Source organism: Lampris incognitus, chromosome 8 (assembly GCF_029633865.1).
Source record: "Lampris incognitus isolate fLamInc1 chromosome 8, fLamInc1.hap2, whole genome shotgun sequence".
NCBI lineage: Eukaryota > Metazoa > Chordata > Actinopteri > Lampriformes > Lampridae > Lampris > Lampris incognitus.
Window position 1 is genome coordinate 54,851,382 of NC_079218.1, and position 21,087 is coordinate 54,872,468.

General features: G+C 44.2%; 1 protein-coding gene across 3 annotated transcripts in view; it reads left to right on the plus strand.

Annotated features, from left to right (window-relative positions):
• Window positions 1-6,370: 6,370 nt before the first annotated feature.
• Window positions 6,371-21,087, plus strand: part of ttc3 (tetratricopeptide repeat domain 3) — a 128,865-nt gene continuing 114,148 nt past the window's right edge. For all 3 annotated transcript variants that reach the window (XR_008810616.1, XM_056285128.1, XM_056285129.1), the window contains exons 1-6: window positions 6,371-6,442; window positions 6,813-6,868; window positions 9,953-9,995; window positions 14,866-15,019; window positions 15,117-15,198; window positions 18,019-18,072. Coding sequence is in view for 2 of the 3 variants with exons in the window: in XM_056285128.1 (XP_056141103.1) it covers window positions 6,824-6,868; window positions 9,953-9,995; window positions 14,866-15,019; window positions 15,117-15,198; window positions 18,019-18,072 (378 nt within the window). In the remaining variant the exon portion in view is untranslated. The remainder of the gene's footprint in view (window positions 6,443-6,812; window positions 6,869-9,952; window positions 9,996-14,865; window positions 15,020-15,116; window positions 15,199-18,018; window positions 18,073-21,087) is intronic.

Consider the following 21,087-nt stretch of genomic DNA (forward strand, 5'->3'; position numbering starts at 1 on the left):
CTGCTGACCATATTTTGAAGTTCTGATAGTTCTGACAATGCTTGGGGTGGGATGTAGTCAGCCACGAGAATGACTGAGGGGAACTCACGGGGACGGTAAAATGGACAATACATGATCATCAGATGTTCCAGGTGAGGTGAGCAAGAGTGTGAGATGTGGCTGTAATGTTCCTGGGGTCACATCAGCTGTTGTTGGTCATGAAAGAGACTCCGCCAACTTTGTGTAGCCCGTGGAATTAGATACCACACAGGACACAATTACTTCCGGGGTTCTTGTAGCTTTAATTTTATTGTTTGAACCTTCGAATGCAGATCGTTTTACTGAGTGCATACATTCCTGTGTCTTTCGAGCAAACAGCTCATAAATGTTCACAGATGTGGCAAGTTTAACAGAAAAGATTTTAAAAAGGGAAATAATAAATACAAAATACGGTGCAAAATACGGCAGTGGACTATGTACGTTAAACAGGGTTTAACAAAGACATGTGGAACTTCCTGAAGATCGCGCAACTTCTCACTCTGTCAGTTACCTTTAAACAGAATTAAAATGCATATAAAACCTTTACATCCCAAATACAATGGCATGGTGTGGCTTTATTCACGCCAACATTACCTTGTCATGCCTGCAATGGCGAACAGCGGTCGACGGCTCGCGCCCAAAATCACCGAACATCAACTCCAGTAGCGTCTAAATCAAACCATCGCGTCAAATTACCGACATACAATATTGTTTGGAATAATGTTACAGGTATATTTCACAAGATATTTACCCTTACTTACTACGGAGTCAGAGCACTGTCACACCGCAATCTTCAGGCGCTCCACACAAGAAAAAAAAGAAAGAATACCCAAGATGCACTTGGATAACTTGCACGGAGTTACAATAAAAGTCCGCCACTGCCACTTACTGGTCAAAACATGCAATGACAACCAAAACTATAAAAATACACTCACAATCTGCCTCACAATTTAAATACATCAGATGACATTTTACATGGCTTGACAGTGTAACAATTACATATATTAACAGTTAAACTATACTAAATTTAAGTGGAAAATCATTTAACATATTTAACAGATTTACCACCCGGCTACATTTGGATTTACTGGACTCAGTTGTTCTGTCCATATGAAAATATGTGAATGATTCCACAAGTTGAGTAGTTTGGTCTGGTACTGTGAGGGTTAGCCATGGTTTGGTCGGGCACAGTATATTACAGCCTGCATCTAGCTCTGCATTTACACTCCCGCGAGGTTACTTCAATATCCATGTGGACTCTAGCAGTTGCACATCTCCCGCTGAATTCATGTCGCTGCTGGACTTTTTTTTAATATCACACAGCATGTTCAAGGTCCCACCCATGTCAAGGGTCACACACTGGATCTGGTGTGCTCTACTTGTACAACTCCCTTCCATCTGCAATGCCTGGACCTAGCTGTATCCGACGATCATGCCATCCACTTCATTGTTCCAGTCCCCCTGACGCCATCAAACGTAGCGGGGGTGGATGTAAGGAAGTGAGTTACACTTAATCGCCGGAAGAGGGTGCTCTTGCATTGTCGCAGGTATTTCCTCTTTCTGGAGCGTTTCCGAATTCTGAGTCTTTTGTCCCTCCGTGGCTACTGTAGAGCCACTTCCGTTTTGCGTTATAAGGTAAGCACGGTGTCTATTGCTCGCCCGCATAAATGGGTATTTTAAAATGTGTCAAAGGCTCATCACTGTTAGATTTTATGTGGGATGGCTGTTATACAGGTTTTTTATGCAACAGAGCTGGTTTTTGTTTAAAACTGGAAGTTGGACAAGTGCCATTTGATATTTAATTGCGTCGTACGGTTGAGCTAGCTAAATAATGTATGGTTAATATTGTAAACTACTAATAAGAAACGTTAGTCCCTAGCTAACGTGTCTGACCCTTTAGTCGAGCGGTTAGTGACGTCGCCTTGTGGCGCAGTACACCCCGTATCGAATCCCGCACCGGGCGTTACAATATGATACCATGTTAGCAGGCTAACTAGGCTATCTTGTTGATTAATGATATTTTTGTTCCCATGGATTGAGCATTTCTTTGAATGTTCTATTTATGTTTGTGGTCTCAGAAACTTTGGAGTTCCGTTTTGTGTTACAAGCTGCCTGTAGGCTGCGCGTGGTGCTGTACCTATGTGAGGAGGCTAATAAATGCAGCAAACCTGCTCTGCCTCAGCCGCCATCAGGACTCCGGTCTCCCGTCTGCACACCCGTCTTCTCCCTTCGTCCGCCTCGGAGTCAATATACTGTAACGTGCGTGGATAAGAAGACACGCTGGCCGCTGGCTGGCGGGTCTGACCCTTTGGTCGAGCGGTTAGCGATGCCTCCTGCAGTGCGGGCGATACGGGTTCGCATCCCGGCCGCGGCAGTTCCTGTGGTTGCGTTGTCCCCTGAATTCGCTACAATACATTTAGAAAAATAACACAACGCAGAGACTGTCCAAGGGGTGTTCGGGCCGACAGGCAGAAGGGTTACATCTTTCCTGGACCTCAGTAGTGGTGCTAGGTAGTGCAGACTGACGCTGGGCAGCGAAGACTCTGGAGGCCAGACGGAGGATGTCAGCGAGGTGGCCGTAGGCTGAGCTGGTGGTGTCTGGGAGCCAGGAGGCAGGTGTGGTAGTACAGGTTATGAGTCTGATACGAAAGAATCTTGAGAGGAGACTGAACGGGACTGCAGGTAAAGCTCATGTATGTCATACTGGGGAACAAAGCGGCCGACCCACGGCCTCTCTCTGAACCACTGCATCGGTGTAAACCTTCACCAGGCGCTGGTTACGGTGCAGCGGGTTAGAAGTGGTGAGCAGATCCGCTGCACGACCGAACTCTGCTACTTCTTCTGGGTAGCAGAGCAACTCCGCCGTGGATATAGTGAGTTGCTTGTGATGGCGTTGAAGAGTGCAGACATGCACCAGCAGCCTGTTCAGGTAAGAAACACAAGTCGGCTGAGACTCAGCCGGCTTGTGTTTGGGGTTATCAGTTCAGACCCCCTCACGAAGCTAGCTAGCTAGTGTAAACTACTAATAAGACACGTTAGCCCCTAGCTAACGTGTCTGAACCTTTAGCCGAGCGGTTAGTGATGTCGCCTTGTGGTGCAGAACACCCCGTATCGAATCCCGCACCGGGCAAGAAAATAACCGGTTACACTAGCTAGCGTTTGCTAACAGTAGCCCCTAGACGTTTATGTCAGCTTAAATGAACTTGAACTGATAATTTCGGGCACATGAGAGATTTTTTTTTTTCTTCCTTTTTTGGAACAGACATTGTATAGTGATTATTAGACTAATCTTTATGTTAAATACAAAATGAAGTATTGTTATTTTTGTGAATCCAACTGTTTGTGAACAATAGCTGAAGGAGAATAAATATTTGAAATACATAATGACAGTCTACTCCATTATTTTCCTTTTTGTGTCACTATAGGCTAGCCTATCTGAAAGTTGTTTTTCTTTTACATAAATAAGACATTTCCACAATAAATTGATGTAGAAAAAGAGCAAATTGGTGCATACAAATTCACCAGAATGCAGGAAATTAAATGAGTGATGCTCAACATTTCCAGGGGGAGGACCCCCTGACCCCCCCGCTAAATGTGTCCCCCACAATGTTCAAGTAAAACTTACTCCACTGGGCTGAGTTCGTGTTTGACCTGTTCATGCTGTTACGTTTCCCGGGAGAAACTGGGAGGTGAGAACCCAAACACATGACTCTCGGACAGGGAGATTCGGTAACACTCAGTTTAATGAACAAAAACAGTCATAGTTTCTGCAAGGTTTGTAAAACAGGTCATACGGATGAGGCGAACAAAATCCAGCAAGTAGGCCAGGGAACACAAAACACGAGGAAGCAAGACACTCAAAAAAGGCGAGGCCAGGGAACACAAAACACTAGGAAGCAAGACACTCAACAGCAAGAAAAGGGTGGATTATTTGACCCAGGTTACACAGATAAGATGAACTGGCACTGAGCAAGGAGCACAAACAGAATAAATAAATACACTAGGGAGTAAATGAGGGGATGGGAACAGGTGTGAGATACATGGGGTCGACTGAGGACAAAACCAGGGGACAGACACGACAAGACGGGAGAACTTCAAAATAAAACAGGAAGGACAACAGACAATGACTAAGGCTGACTGACTGAAATTATGGAAGACAATGACTGCCAAAAATAACTGACTAAACAAGCCCAGGAGACAGTAACATTACTTACTGGACTGAACAGGGAGACATAATAACATTATTGTGAGACTATGTTTCACTTAAAGGTGAAATATCTATAAAGATCACACGTGACACGTATGCGTGGTTTTCTGAACATCTTGCCTCTGTGATCAACTAGAACAATCCATTTCATCACTGTCCATAAAGAGTCACAGAGGGCAGCTATGACACTGATTAGGCACTCTCATGGAAGAATACACTAATGATTTAAAAGGTTACCTGTGATTATTTGGAATAAATTTCCTTTGATTGCCATATAACGAGACCTCAGTTATTTTTGATAACTCGCAGAGTATTTCATGCTGAACAGTCTGCAGATCCACAGTGATAAACAGGACAGCCAAGCAGCTCCTGTGCTCCACTAGCAGAGCTTCACTACACAGCAGCTAAGGTGTGGTAGTTTGTTTGGTATGCCCACACGAAACATTCCCAGAGTGAGCCCACTGGGAAAATGTTGCTTAGGCATCTTTCCACCAGCTGATATATATCTATATCTATAATTGTATCTATATCTATATATATATCGATATCTATACATCTATATATATCTATATCTATATCCAAAAACACATCAAGCACCAACAAACAACAAGAAGCTTTGCCAGCGGTATTCAAAGTCAAAGAAGGAGCAAGAAATGTTGTTTGGCAGCTGATGATTGCTTATGGCATGAATCAGGCTTGTACTGTCTCATAAAGAATTTACTTGACTCACTGGATTTTATAATATGTAATTGCGAATTGGGGGGGGGGCAGCCCGGGAACCGCCGCAAACAGGATGCGAACACCTGTAAACAATGTTCACATCGATAGCAGTATTATATAGAAATGTACATATTATATTCTTACTCGTTTCTGTGTACACTCATGGTGCAACTTAAAAGCTGTATGTCTGTTATTGTCAATAGCTTGTGTATAGTATATCCAGATCCTGGTTATCTTATGGTATACATAGGATCTATGTACGGAGTTTCATTTTTGACACAAGCACCACAGGGAATTTATATAGTTGTTCTTCGCAAAAATAAAGGCTTGTGTTCGTGATAGCTACTTGTTCAAATCTACACGGTATATGTTCATTGCAAAGTGGTCTTCTTTCACCTTACTGTTAAGGTCACTTTCTTTTATTGCAGTTATTTATTTCTCTCTCTGTCCCTAGGTGTGAGTGTGTGTGTGTGTGTGTGTGTGTGTGTGTGTGTGTGTGTGTGTGTGTGTGTGTGTGTGTGTGTGTGTGTGTGTGTGTGTCTGTGTGTGTGTGTGTGTGTGTGTGTGTTTATGCAGATTTGTTACGGAAAGTTTCAATTTGTCACTTTATGTTGATAAGTGGAACACATTAAAAAAACACACAAATTGATACGTTATGCTTAGTGTGACTTACCTAAGCTAATGGTCCACTTAAATTTGTTGAATTTAAAAAGTATCTAAGGTAAAAATTTATCATAATTAAACATTAATGTATGGTATGTAAAGCAAGAGAGGCCAGATTGAGATGGTTTGGACATGTGTGGAGGAGAGATGCTGGGTATATTGGGGGAAGGATGCTGAATATGGAGCTGCCAGGAAAGAGGAGAAGAGGAAGGCCAAAGAGGAGGTTTATGGATGTGGTGAGGGAGGACATGCAGGTGGCTGGTGTGACAGAGGAAGATGCAGAAGACAGGAAGAGATGGAAACGGATGATCCGCTGTGGCGCCCCCTAACGGGAGCAGCCGAAAGTAGTAGTAGTAGTAAACATTAATGTATATTTCATTTTTCGTAATTGAAAGGATGATTAAGGCAATTTAGCTTTTTCAGTAAGAATAGTAAATTATTTTTAATTTGATAATTGAATAATAATTCCTCGTAGTAGTAGTTTTAATAATTACTTTAGTCAAGCAACGCAAGCGTTATGCCAGCTTTTTTGTTAATGGATGAGAAAACAAAACAAACGTGTTCATTTAATGAGGAAAATGCCATCTTCTATTTGACGCATTCTTTACAAAAACAAGAAACACGTGTATTTGTGTAACAAGAGAGAAAGCGGAACCTGCCGTTTCGTAACTGGCGCGACGGATTTCGCTCAACGGAAACGCTGCCGTAAAGCGCGTCGACGTACTTCCGCCCGGGTCGCTCGCCACTTCGCTTCCGTGTATTCGCCGAGCAACGGGACGGCGTGAGCCGACGCGCCGAAAGTGAGCGAGGTTTTAATTGCGAGTTAACTTTCAGGTAAATGATCCGTCGTGTCGAATTTCAGCCGCCGCCTTTCCACGGCGGCGACGCGCCCACGGCGTTTATCGTTGACGCCTCGCGTAAACAAACCAACTTCCGTGAAAATGTCGCGCCGCCGCGTCCGAGTCGCGGATGCTGCCGCCGCCGTCGCTGCCTGGCGACCACTTCAGCTGTCGCGAGTGGTGACAACCGCCCGTCTCTAAACAATTAAGGAATTAACGCTGTATTTATGTAGTTAATCTGGGCTAAGTCATCACAAACGGTCATCATCGTGCTAGAACCTTCTCCTTTCCTTCTGTTTCAGTAGCTTGGCTCCAAAACGCCAGTAAAAGTAGTGACCAAGTTAATTGTGGCTCTGCTTCCTCAGATTCCTTCAGAATGTCGCACTGGGAGTATTTGGACCCTGCAGACCTGAGCCTGTGGGTGAGTACTGAGACCAACACCATTAAACACCCACATCCGTGGTTTCAGCGAGTTAGTACACTTTGCACAACGCTGATCAACACATGCTTAAGTTGCTCCCTGATATCAGCATAATTTACCAAATATGTGTTGCAATTAACTTTGATCCGATCACGATGGGGAAAAAATTAAAATGCAAAATAAATGGACCACATTCACCTTGAAGGTCTGGTCAAACGTAAGAAAACGACTTTAACATCGCAACTTTTTCTAGGGCCCTTAAAATAGCTAGAAATATACACCTTTGCCAGCAAAACGATATGGGTTTTAAAAAACGGAATGACTGTTATAGACCAGCTATTTGAGGGGGAGATCCTGCGATCATCTGACCAACTCTCCATTTAATCTCACTAGAAGTGACTTTGGTAACACTTTAGTATGGGGAACATAAAAAAACTTAATTACTAGTGAATTGGTAATGATCAAGATGTCACTTAATATGGGGAACATATTCTAAGTAACGACAACTTAATTTAGAGTAATTTAACACTATGAACACTTGTAGTTTTGTGTTTTGTTATGTAAGAACAGACCATATTCATTAAGTGTTAGTAAGGGAGAATAACTCTTCTTGTGGTACTACCACCTTATAAAGGCCATACTAAGCAAAGCATATTGAGATGGTACTACTAATAAGCAATACTTCTGAGGTTATAGAGGGAAAACTCATAGTTAATGGCTTACTGGTTGTATAATAAGGCCATGCAGAATAAGGCATTAATGAGTATGTAATAATGACCAATTAAGAGCCAATATGTTGCTAATTTGCATGCTAATAAGCACCTAATTAATGGTGACAACGTTCCCCATACTAAAGTGTTACCGTGACGTTTACAGATTTCTACAAACACTATTTACACTGTTTACCAACATACTCCGAATGGCAACGAATATGTAAAGTACCATCTAACCTTGAAGCATTTTTCATATCAACAGTGAAGGGAACAATAAAACATAATATCACGTATATACAAGATGGGGGTGCAGCGTAAAGCGAATGGAGAGAGGTGGCAAAGGCAAAGGACAATAAAGATTAAATAAATTTAAAAGGGAAAAGGCGTATGGCGAGTTGTATGAGAGGTTAGACACTAAGGAAGGCGACAAGGACTAGTACCGACTGGTTAGACAGATGGATTGAGCTGGGAAGGATGTGCAGCAAGTTAGGGTGATCAAGGATAGAGATGGAAATGTGCTGATAAGCGAGGAGAATGTTGAGAAGGTGGAAGGAGTACTTTGAGGGGCTGATGAATGAAGAAAATGGCAGAGAGAAGGTTGGATGATGTGGGGATAGTGAATCAGGAAGTGTGGTGGATTGGCAAGGAGGAAGTGAGAGCAGCTATGAAGAGTGGAAAGGCAGTTGGTCCAGATGACATACCTGTGGAGGCATGGAGGTGTTTAGGAGAGATGGCAGAGGGGTTTTTAACTAGATTGTTTAACACAATCTTGGATGCCTGAAGAGTGGAGAAGAAACATACTGGTACCGATTTTCAAGAATAAGGGTGATGTGCAGAACTGTAGCAACTACAGAGGTATAAAGTTGATCATCCACAGCATGAAGATATGGGAAAGAGTAATAGAAGCTAGGTTAAGAGGAGAGGTGATGATCAGCGAGCAGCAGTATGGTTTCATGCCACGAAAGAGCACCACAGATGTGATGTTTGCTTTGAGAATGTTGATGGAGAAGTAAAGAGAAGGCCAGAAGGAGTTACATTGTGTCTTTGTGGACTTAGAGAAAGCATATGACAGGTTGCCAAGAGAGGAGGTGTGGTATTGTATGAGGAAGTCGGGAGTTGCAGAGAAGTGTGTAGGAGTGTTGCAGGATATGTATGACGGCAGTGTGACGGTGGTGAGGTGTGTGGTTGGAATGACAGATGGGTTCAAGGTGGAGGTGGGATTACATCAAGGATCGGCTCTGAGCCCTTTCTTGTTTGCAATGGTGATGGACAGGTTGACGGACACGATCAGGCAGGAGTCTCCGTGGACTATGATGGTTGCAGATGACATTGTGATCTGTAGTGAGAGTACGGTGCAGATTGAGGAGAGCCTGGAGAGGTGGAGGTATGCACTGGAGAGAAGAGGAATGAAAGTTAGTTGGAGCAAGATGGAATACATATGCTTGAATGAGAGGGAGGACAGCGGAATGGTGAGGATGCAAGGAGTAGAGGTGACGAAGGTGTATGATTTTTAAATACTTGGGGTCAACTCTCCAAAGAAACGGGGAGTGCAGAAGAGAGGTGAAGAAGACAGTGTAAGCAGGGTGGAGAAGAGTGTCAGGAGTGATTTGTGACAGAAGGGTACCAGCAAGAGTTAAAGGGAAGGTTTAAGAGATGGTTGTGAGACCAGCTCAGGTTGGATGGTTTGGAGACACAGCAAGAGAGGCAAGATTGAGATGGTTTGGACATGTGTGGAGGACAGATGCTGGTTATATTGAGAGAAGGATGCTGAATATGGAGCTGCCAGGGAAGAGGAGAAGAGGAAGGCCAAAGAGGAGGTTTATGGACGTGGTGAGGGAAGACATGCAGGTGGCTGGTGTGACAGAGGAAGATGCAGAGGACAGGAAGAGATGGAAACGGATGATCTGCTGTGACAACCTCTAACTACACCTAACGGGAGAAGCCGAAAGAAGTAGTAGATAAGATTAGGGGTGGTTCAGTGGTTAGCGCGGTCGCCTCACAGCAAGAAGGTCCTGGGTTTGAGACCCGGAGTTGTCCAACCTTGGGGGTCATCCCGGGTTGTCCTCTATGTGAAGTTTGCATGTTCTCCCAGTGTCTGTGTGGGTTTCCTCCGGATGCTCCGGTTTCCTCCCACAGTCCAAAGACATGTAGGTCAGGTCAATCGGCTGTACTAAATTGTCCCTAGGTGTGAATGTGTGTGTGTGTGTGTGTGTGTGTGTGTGTGTGGGCACTGTGATGGTCTGGCGGCCTGTATCCCCGCCTGCCGCCCAATGACTGCTGGGATAGGCTGCAGCATCCCCGCGACCCTGGTTTGGATGATGGATGGATGGATTGTTGTAATTACATGTATTAACTACATTTTCTTTTCCAGATGTTTAATGAAGACCCTCCAGGTATCAACCTGCTTTCCACAGGTAAGGGACACATAAGTCATTTTGGATTTTGTGTAGATTTGGTCAGGGTTCTCAAGTGTTTTTGTCTTTGTGTTGCGCTGCTGTGGGCTGGGGAAAGGATATTTCGTTTCATTTCATGTACGCAAATACATGAAATGACAATGAGTCTTCGTGATCCCTGATGCCTGGTGAAGTAACAAGTTCAGGAACATGAAGTACAGAGAACCATGTACACACAAACTGTTAGTTGTCTCTTCTGTTTACATAAGGCATGCTTTATGATGTCATACATTTTAGTGATCAGAGAAAAATATATCCTATATACCATAAGTGTAGTAGTCTACACCGATACACAGCATCCAGTTAAAATTAAGACAAATAATAGAAGTGGTCTTAATCATAGGGAAGCACTGTCAGGTGGTCAAAATAAGATAAGAGGGCTGCCAGGTAGAGTAAAATTTCTGGGCTGATCCATAAATGGCAAATTAAAAATTTTCTAGTTAAGGAACATCACCATGTCCTCTATCAGGGATGTTGATGATGGGGGTGCAAAGAAGTAGTACCCTTCTGTGAGCAAGAAGAGAACTGAAAGCAATAATGTTTAGCTGCATCGATGTGAAGTTTTCAGCTAAGTCTGGCACTCCAAAAATAGCTATCCCTATACCAGGTAGGACCTCCACTCCAATGACTTCAGAAATTATTTAAGAATAGGAGGACCAGAAACTTATCAATTTAGGGCATGACCAGAACATGTGTATTAGGTCAGCTGAGGATTGTGCACAGCGGTCACATTTGTCATCTACTTCAGGGTAATATTTTGAAAGTTTAAATTTAGAGAGAGGAATTTGAGATGAATCAGGAGGAAGGGGAGTTGACGCATGCAGTAGCCCTCTCCCATCAGTCATCATCAAGCTCTGTACCCAACTCTCTCTCCCAGGCACACTTAATATTGCTAAGAGTATGGTCTTTGAAAGACATAATTTGGTTATAGATCCATGAGATAAGTCCTCTAGGCATGAGAGGAGTTTCAAGGTGTGTGTCCATGCCAGATTTGGGTGGCAATATTGGAAATTGTGGGTTATGGGTTTTTAAGAATTGGTGTATTTGAAAATATTGAAAAAGCTTTGAGCGTGGTGGGGTGGGGGGCAGTGGTGGGGGGGGGCTCCTCCTGAAGCCCACTGTCATTTCCACAGTTTTGAGCGTGTTCAGCTCCAGGTTTTTATGGCTGCACCAGAGGGCCAGCTGATCAACCTCCTGTCTGTATGCAGACTCATCACCATCCCAGATAAGGCCAACGATGTTTGTGTTGCCCGCAAATTTCAGGAGTTTAACAGACAGGTCTGCTGAGGTGCAGTCATTTGTGTAGAGGGAGAAGAGTAGAGGGGAGAGCACACATCCATGGGGGGTGCCAGTGCTTATTGTCCGGATGCTTGCTGTGATTTTCCCCAGCCTCACCTGCTGCCTCCTGTCTGTCAGGAAGTTTTTAATCAACTGGCAGATGGGGCTGGTACAGTGAGCTGGGTGAGTTTGGAGTGGAGGATATCCGGGACGATGGTGTTGAACGCTGAGCTGAAGTCCACAAACAGGACCATTGCTTGTGTCCCTGGGGAGTTGAGGTGTTGGAAGATGTACTGCGATCCCATGTTGGCTGCGTCCTCCACTGACCTGTTTGCACGGTAGGCAGACTGCAGGGGGTCGAGCACAGCACCTGTGGTTTCCTTCAGGTGGGCCAACGTCAGTCTCTCGAAGGACTTCATGACATTAGGGCAACGGGCGTGTAGTCGGTTGATGCAGTGATACTGGGTTTCTGGGGGATCAGGATGATAGTGGAGCTCTTGAAGCAGCGGCCGCTATCCATTCTTTTCTTATGATTTGAAGTTTGTTGCCATTTTTTCAGTTTTAACAAACAAAACATTCAACACTGAACAGTTCTAAAAAAACAATAAAACCGAAATAAGTAATGATAATAATAACAATAATAATAATAGATATGAGGAAAAAGAAACAATTTAGACAAAAAAAATATAAGAAACATACCAAAGGCTCTTATAGTAATACATAACAATATCAGGTGTGTCCCCAGGATTTTCAAACAAGATAGTGCTGAGTTGTGAGTAGGGGGTGGTCCGGAGGGGGGCTGTGCCCCCCGTCCAGGAGGCAAAAAAATGTGCAATAAAGGAAGCCATTTGCTGCAATTTCCTGCAACTTAAAAACGTAATTTTAATAAAAAAGCAAACACAAGGGTAAGTTCCAAATAAAGTATTTATTTAAGTAGTGTTGAAATACTTGTTAGAACACGAAAACACACACACACACACACACACACACACACACACACACACACACACACACAGAGGGACAGAGGACAGAGCAATCACATATTAGACAATGATGCCTCTATTTCTAAGCTGGCCCCAAGCTTTCACTGCCGCACTAAAGTTAAATTTATCTGTGGGGGGGGGGGGCCTCGATGGTTATGGTCAGCAGAGCGTTAAGTGTGGCTGTGGTCATGCTGCTGCGCAGCCTGGTTTTAACCCTCTTCAGTGCACTGAAGGCACGCTCACAGTCAGCCATGCTAACTGGAATGACACTCAGCCAGGTCTTCCTGGAGCTTGGCCAGCCTGCTCCCAGGTCGCATGCCCTCTCTCATCCATTGAACCACTGCCATTTTGGCCTTCACATTTTTGTTGATCTGCTGGAGGTAGATCTTCTCCTGCTGAAAGCACCCTGCTCAGCAAAGACAGTTGTGGCAGCAGATCACAGAGCAGGTAGAGAGTGGCCAGGGTGTTGTATTTGCACAGCCAGATGAGGAGACCGGTGGCAGTGGCACTGTTCTCGTTCTCATTGTCGAGAGTCATGAGCACTGCAGGGAGGTTCCTATAGAGTGACTTGCATGCCTCAGCCGCTGGGTATCCTTTGCTTCCTTCAGGGTATTCTGGGCCAAATCCATAAGCTCCTGAAAGAGAAAAACATTCATTTTCTTGCAGTCCAACATCAGTAATCAGTGTTGCAGATTTCATTCCTTTACATGATATTTACTCAGTTAAGCATCTGAGATTATTTGGATGTTCATGTCTTTCCACTTTCTACGTATTCACATTTGTGGCAAGAATGGTGGGGGGAGGGGCACAAGGTGGCACTGGCGCATTGTCATAGTGGCGCTGCGCCCCTATTACCATTCTTTAGGGACAACCCTGAATATAATACAAGATATTAAAAGTAAACATACAGATATTGAGTGCAGCATTATTTATCCCTTTGAGATATAGATCGGTATTTTCCCCATATCAAGATATATAATCGTCCCATCTGTCAGTCTTTCCCAGTTCTATGAACCACTTGATGTGTCTACTATTTTAGAATGGCCAAAAAAAAAAAGAAAGAAAAAAAAGTAGAATGCATAGCAGCCGTTATAACCCCAATCAAATATGTTCAAGTTGTAATCTTATCTTTTCTTTCCTAATTATGAGGCAGTCACTACCTGTCAATCAAAACTCCATCCTAACTTATGGAAAATCAGACATATGCTTATTATCATCATTGTCCAAATTTGTTTAAGGCTGAGAGAGCGTGAGAGGAAAGAGAGACAGATCAGCATCCCTGAATGAAGTCCGTTGCTTTCTGGGGGTCATCGAAAGTCCGAGAGGCTCCACCTCCCACACTGATGCTCAGTAGTGCTGGGTACAGCAGGCTGAACTTCATCTTGCATTTGTGGAGTACTCTTACATTGTCTGAAGGCCTCACGTTTCTTTTGGGTTTCTCTGGAGAAGTCGGGGAAGATCAACACCTATTTCCCCTCCCACATGATCCGTTGTTTCTCTCTGGCGGCTTGTAGTATAGATTGGCAGTCTTGGTGTCATAGAAATGCTGCAATGATAGTTGTGGGTCCCTCGTTGGGTGAGGGGTGACGCGTGCAGATCCGATTGGCTCTCTCCACCTTGAAGCCCCCCCGACAGGACGGTTAACGTGAAGTGATGTCGCCAGAAGGTGGTTTAAGAAGCCAATTGTATCATCCTTCTCTACTCCTTCAGCAAATCCAACACACCTCAGGTTGTTACGTCTGGACCAATCCTCAGACTTGGCCAGTGTGTCTCGTAGTTCCCCCCCAGTCTGCTTCGCTGATCGGAAGGTTGCTATCCATTCTTCTTCTTTTTTTGAGTTTGCCTGTCAATACGGGCACGGTGGCACAGTGGTTCGCGCTGTCACCTAACAGCAAGAAGGTCCTGGGTTCGAACCCCGGGGTCGTCCAACCTTAGGGGTCATCCCAGGTCGTCCTCTGTGTGGAGTTTGCATGTTCTCCCTGTATCTGTGGTGGGTTTTCTCCGGGTGCTGCAGTTTCCTCCCACCATCAAAAAGACGTGCATGTTAGGGTCTGTGCCCCTGACTGAGGCATGGCAAGACGAGCTGGAGTTGGTCCCCAGGAGCAGCACTGCGGCTACCCACTGCTCCTAGCTACACAGCTAGGACGGATTAAATGCAGAGAAGGAATTTCCCCGCGGGGATTAATAAAGTAGTAAAATTGATAAATAAAATACACAGTCTTGGAAAAACGAGAGCTATCCGCAGATAGAAACGGATGAAAGTGGGGGGAGTCATCAGATAATTAGAATAGGTAGCCTGTACTTAGAACTGAATTAAGTTTTTTCAAATCAAACATCCAGAGAAATGAGTGGAAAGCATTGTTCTCAAACGTAGCTTAACCATGCCATGTGATGCCACTTCAGTACACTTTAACAACAACTATTTCTACAGAAAATCGCAGATGAACATTAAATTACCAAGAAATCACCTCATGGACACTACCACTGACTGTACCTGTAACACACTGGCCATATATGGTCCAGCCATGTATTAGCTTTTGACCTGAAATATTTTTGCTCTCCTGTATAAGCCATCGAGTGCTGGAACATCATTCCTGTCAGCATAAAAACGAAGGCTTGCCAGTCGATGAAAATGGTCTCCTATTGGTATCCAATTCTGCTACAGCGGCAAGCACTCAACAGTACTACTTGCTGGGCAATAGGAATGGGCTTCATAGGTTCAGAGTAAGTAGAATTTTGACTTGAATGATTATCACATTTTCTACTTTTATTTTGAATGTCTAAACTAAGCTTGATGTTGCTTGAATCTTTTTTTTCCTAGTGACAGTGATGACCTGAGTCTGAGGCAGGTGTACAAGATTGAAGTATTGGAAGTGGTTCTCAGAGCACTGGAAGAAGCATGTGTAAGTTTTATGTTTTTATCTCGTCACATGCTCTTCTTCATGTATATTCATGTCCTGTGGGTATGCTCCAAGCCCTTCAACTTGAGAAGTAATGGTAGTTGGGAAATGGATATATTGGCTCAAAACGGGGGTGGTAACTCACTTTTAGTGCTGGGCATCCCTGTACATCTTTAATGTCACATACTGCCTCCCTGGCCCCAGTTTCATTTGTTGTTATGTAGCAGTTCTACAAACCCCAATTCCAATGAAGTTGGGACGTTGTGTAAAACGTAAATAAAAACAGAATACATTGATTTGCAAATCCTTTTTGACCTATTTTCAATTGAATACACTACAAAGACAAGATGTTTAATGTTGAAACTGATAAACTTTATTGTTTTTTTTACAAATATTCACTCTTTTTGAATTTGATGCCTGCAACACGTTCCAAAAAAGCTGGGACAGGGGCATGTTCCCCACTGTGTTACATCACCTTTCCTTTTAACAACACTCAATAAGCGTTTGGGAACTGAGGACACTAATTGTTGAAGCTTTGTAGGTGGAATTCTTTCCCATTCTTGCTGATGTACGACTTCAGTTGCTCAACAGTCCGGGGTCTCCGTTGTCGTATTTTGCGCTTCATAATGCGCCACACATTTTCAATGAGAGATAGGCCTGGACTGCAGGCAGGCCAGTCCAGTACCCGCACTCTTTTACTATGAAGCCACGCTGTTGTAACACGTGCAGAATGTGGCTTGGCATTGTCTTGCTGACATAAGCAGGGACGTCCCTGAAAAAGACGTCGCTTGGATGGCAGCATATGTTGCTCCAAAACCTCTATGTACCTTTCAGCATTAATGGTGCCTTCACAGATGTGCAAGTTACCCATGATGCCATGGGCACTAACACACCCCCATACCATCACAGATGCTGGCTTTTGGACTTTGCACTGATAACAATCTGGATGGTCCTTTTCCTCTTTAGCCCGGAGGACACGACGTCCATGATTTCCAAAAAACAATGTGAAATGTGGACTCGTCAGACCACAGCACACTTTTCCACTTTGTGTCAGTCCATCTCAGATGAGCTCGGGCCCAGAGAAGCCGGCGGCGTTTCTGGGTGGTGTTGATATCTGGCTTTCGCTTTGCATGGTAGAGTTTTAACTTGCACTTGTAGATGGAGCGACGAACTGTGTTAACTGACGATGGTTTTCCCAAGTGCTCCTGAGCCCAGGTGGTAATATCCTTACACAATGATGTCGGTTTTAATGCAGTGCCGCCTGAGGGGTCGAAGGTCACGGGCATTCAATGTTGGTTTTCGGCCTTGCCGCTTACGTGCAGAGATTTCTCCAGATTCTCTGAATCTTTTGATGATATTATGGACTGTAGATGATGAAATCTCTAAATTCCTTGCAATTGTATGTTGAGAAACGTTGTTCTTAAACTGTTGGACTATTTGCTCACGCAGTTGTTCACAAAGTGGTGAACCTCGCCCCATCCTTGCTTGTGAACAACTGAGCCTTTCGGGGATGCTCCTTTTATACCCAATCATGACACTCACCTGTTTCCAGTTAACCTGTTCACCTGTGGAATGTTCCAAACAGGTGTTTTTTGAGCATTCCTCAACTTTCCCAGTCTTTTGTTGCCCCTGTCCCAGCTTCTTTGGAACGTGTTGCAGGCATCAAATTCAAAATGAGTGAATATTTGCAAAAACAATAAAGTTTTATCAGTTTGAACATTAAATATCTTGGCTTTGTAGTGTATTCACTTGAATATAGTAGGTCGAAAAGGATTTGCAAATCATTGTATTGTGTTTTTATTCACGTTTTACACAACATCCCAACTTCATTGGAATTGGGGTTTGTACGAGCCACCATACGGGCCCAAACACGAGAGATGTCATGGTATTTGGCATTACTATGTAAGAACTAAAACTAAAATATAAATGTAAAAACTAAGAAGGTTGACACTCGCGCACTCCAGCAGCGGCTTGGTGTTGTCATATTTATGTGTGTAGGGTTTCATTATTTACTGTTGGAGGAGTCCATGTGGACAAACAATCCGCTTGTAACCCACATCTCCACGCCACTTCATACTCCTGGAGCTGGCATACACCATATAGAAACCCTCCTCATGCTTAACACAAAAAGAGATGTTCAGTGTTTGAGTCGGAGAGTCCAGATACATGAACACGTGTCTCCACAGAGACTGGACGTTTGAACTCGCTGAGCTCTTCAGAACGACCCGTTCCCTCACAATTGTTGGTAAAAGCAGACTGCATGGCTAGCTGCTGGATTTTATACACCTGTGGCAATGGGTCTGAATGAAACACCTGAATTCAATGATTAAGAGGTGTGTCCCAGTGCTTTTGTCCATATAGTGTATATATATCAAGATAGATGTAGGGGAAAAAAATCTTTAATAGAAACAAGCTTGTACTGCTATGCATTAAAGTTTTTTTCCTACATCTGTCTTGATATTTCACTCCTCATTGTTGAGCACTTTTATCAACACCATTGGCGATTTCTGGAAAAAAAACCGCTAAATATACACACACACACACACACACACACACAGTGGATATAAAAGGTCTGCACACCCCTGTTAAAATGCAGGTTTTGTGCTATAAAAAATGATACCAGTCATGTCAACATTTTCTACCTTTAATAATGAAATTGAAACCTGTAAGTTTCGAGTAAAAAATAAACTGAAACCTTTCGGGGAAACAAAAATGTGCACACCGCAGAGCCTTTATATATGAGATATGTAAATGTGCACCCCATACCCACAAGAGTTAGCTTTTCATGTAAACTTCTCTCTAAACTTCTTTTTCCTGTTTCAGATTGACCAGGACAAAACGAGGCATGTGGTCTGGTTCAGTGATAAGTTTAATTTGGTGAGTGTAATTAACATTACTATGTATTTATTGTGCTCGAAGATATCACTTTTAATGCAAATTGTAATATGTCACCCAGGGCAATGTTTCAGCCATCCAGTTAACATCTCACTGAAACAAGCTGTGGACATTTCTTCACAATATTTGTGACAGTATGCAGGAAGGGGGTGGCAGTAAGACAACATGATTTCAAAACACTTGTAGCATGGAGTGTGCATTATCACTCTGTGAGACCAAGTAAATGGTCATGTTTACTACATTCTGTTACAAATAGTAGGGTCTGACCACTATGGGGTTTTCAAGACCAAATACCGATTCCAGTATTTTTTTTAGCTGAAGCTCCTGATAACCAGTATTCAAGTGTCTTTTAAGTTTGCAAGTTACTATGCAAATTAGGCGGCATGGTGGCTGTTATGTTCCCCGTTAAAGGTTAAGGGAATGAGAGGAAGTAACAAAGAAAATAAAAGTGTCCCGGGGGAATAAGAAAGGTGGGAGGTGGAACCCGGTGTAAAAACAAATGGATTTATTAACAAAAACTAACCCTAAGTCGATATATACACACAAAAAAAGGCAACTAAAAATGCTAGCTCTTAACTACCCAGGCTTGGATAACAAAACAAACTCAAATCAGACTAAAAAGAAAGAAACAAGAACACTAACAGGTTTCACCCTCCTTCTCGAGGAGTTTTGAGTCTTGACATAAGAGCTCGCTCTCTGGTTGACAACAATGGCCCACTGTCCGACTCTGGCTGCCACCAACACTGACCCACTGGCCGTCTCTCTCTGGCTACCAGCAATGCTGGCCCACTGGCACTGTTCGGCGTCTCTTCCAAGGCTATATACCCAGCTGATGAAGAATTGATATCACCTGGGCTCAACCAGCAGCTCCACAGGAGGCGGGGCATTACCTGGAGAGGGAAAATTATACAGAAACCCAACACACAGCCCTAGAGCTGTAACAGTGGCGCAGTGGTTAGCGCTGTCACCTCACAGCAATAAGGTCCTGGGTTTGAGCCCTGGGGTAGTCCAACCTTGGGGGTCGTCCTCTGTGTGGAGTTTGCATGTTCTCCCCGTGTCTGCGTGGGTTTCCTTCGGGTACTCCGGTTTCCTCCCACAGTCCAAAGACATGTAGGTCAGGTCAATCGGCTGTACTAAATTGTCCCTAGGTGTGTGTGTGTGTGTGTGGGGGGGGCCTGTGATGGCCTGGCGGCCTGTCCAGGGTGTCTCCCCGCCTGCCGCCCAATGACTGCTGGGATAGGCTCCAGCATCCCCGCAACCCTGAGAATAGGATAAGCGGGTCGGATAATGGATGGATGGAAATCAGTATCTGCATATTCGGGGTGTTTCCTGCATATTTTTTATTTTTTTGGTGGCTCCTCAAACAATTTTATGGGCTGCCAAAGACAAAGCAGTGAAACTTGTTGGAAAAAAAAAGGTAATTAAAATGTGCGGTGAATCTGTTTTACAGTTGTTTGGATTTTTGGTCTATGCAGTATTACGGGCAGCAGAGGGCATTGTTACCAATAATACAACCTTGCAAAACGGACCAGGAAGAAGCGTTCTGCAGTTCAGCTGGAGAGAAAGGAGTTCAGTCCCAAATCACCCTCTACGTCCCATTCCAACACACTGCTTTTGTCTGCATGTTCATGTGAGCCCTACGCAGTATCAAAGGTTATCCCAAACTCCCAAGAGGAAGGGCCCTATAAAGTCTCCCATTACTCAGTATAGCTTTCTACAACACCCTATCAAAAACTGTTTCCACCGTTCCAGCAGCTGACAAGCTCATCCTTATGGGTGACTTCAACGCTCGCATTGGCAGAGGCAGTACAACATGGAGCAACATCATTGGGAAGCATGGAGTCGGTAAATGCAACTCAAACGGAAGCCTTCTCCTTGGCCTCTGTGCTGAACTTAGCCTCATCATCACAAATACTATCTTCCAACTCAAAATGAGCCAGAAAACTACCTGGATGCATCCGCGATCCCACCACTGGTATCTCATTGACTTTGTGATTGTACGCATGAAGGACGGATCCAATGTCCATGTCACCAAAGCACTCCCGCATGCTGATGATTGTTGGACCGATCATAGGCTGGTCATCTCCAAGCTCCATCTGCTAATCAAACCCAAGCCTAGACGCCCTGCTATGACCATCCCGCTAAAGAAAATCAACGTCCGAAAGCTTGAAGATCTCAGCATGAGAAGAAGCTTCTGGAATAAGGTCACGGAAGTCCTGAAGGATGTTGCCCTCATCAAAAACAACCCCATATCAAACTTGATAAACATAAAAACGACCCTCCTCGCTGTAGCTGAAACGGAAATTGGTATTCTGAAAAGACGTCACCAGGATTGGTTTGATAAGAACAACCAGGAAATTTTCAACCTGATTAGCACAAAGAATCAAGCTCGTTTCTCCTGGGAGAAAGATAGAACCTCCAAGACTAAAGAAGAGCACTACAAGAAACTGAAGTCAAACACCCAAGCTCAACTCCGCTCCATGAAGGATGCTTGGTGGCAAAGTAAAGCCCTTGAGATCCAGGGCTGCACAGACCAGAACCAACTCTACGACTTTTTCTCTGCTACCTGTGCCATCTACGGGCCCATCAAGACCGCACCAACACCAATGAAAGCAGAAGACAACGTAACAATTCTGAGGGACGATGCAGCCGTCAGTCAATGATGGAAACAGGACTTCCACGAGCTCCTCTGCAAACCATCACAAGCTTCTTCAGACTGCCTTGATGGCTTACCTACTCTGCCGCAAAAACCATGGATGTCTGCACCGCCTTCCACCAAGGAGCTTCAAACAGCGATCGCTCAGATGCGCAACAACAAAGGCCCCGACGGAATCCCTGCAAAACTGTACAAGTATGGAGGACTACCTCTTCAGAAGCGACTGTACGAACTCATCCTACAGATCTGGGAAACCCGGACCGCCCCGGCTGATTTCAGAGATGCAAACATCATTACCATTTTCAAGAAAGAGACCGAGGAGTGTGCGACAATTACAGAGG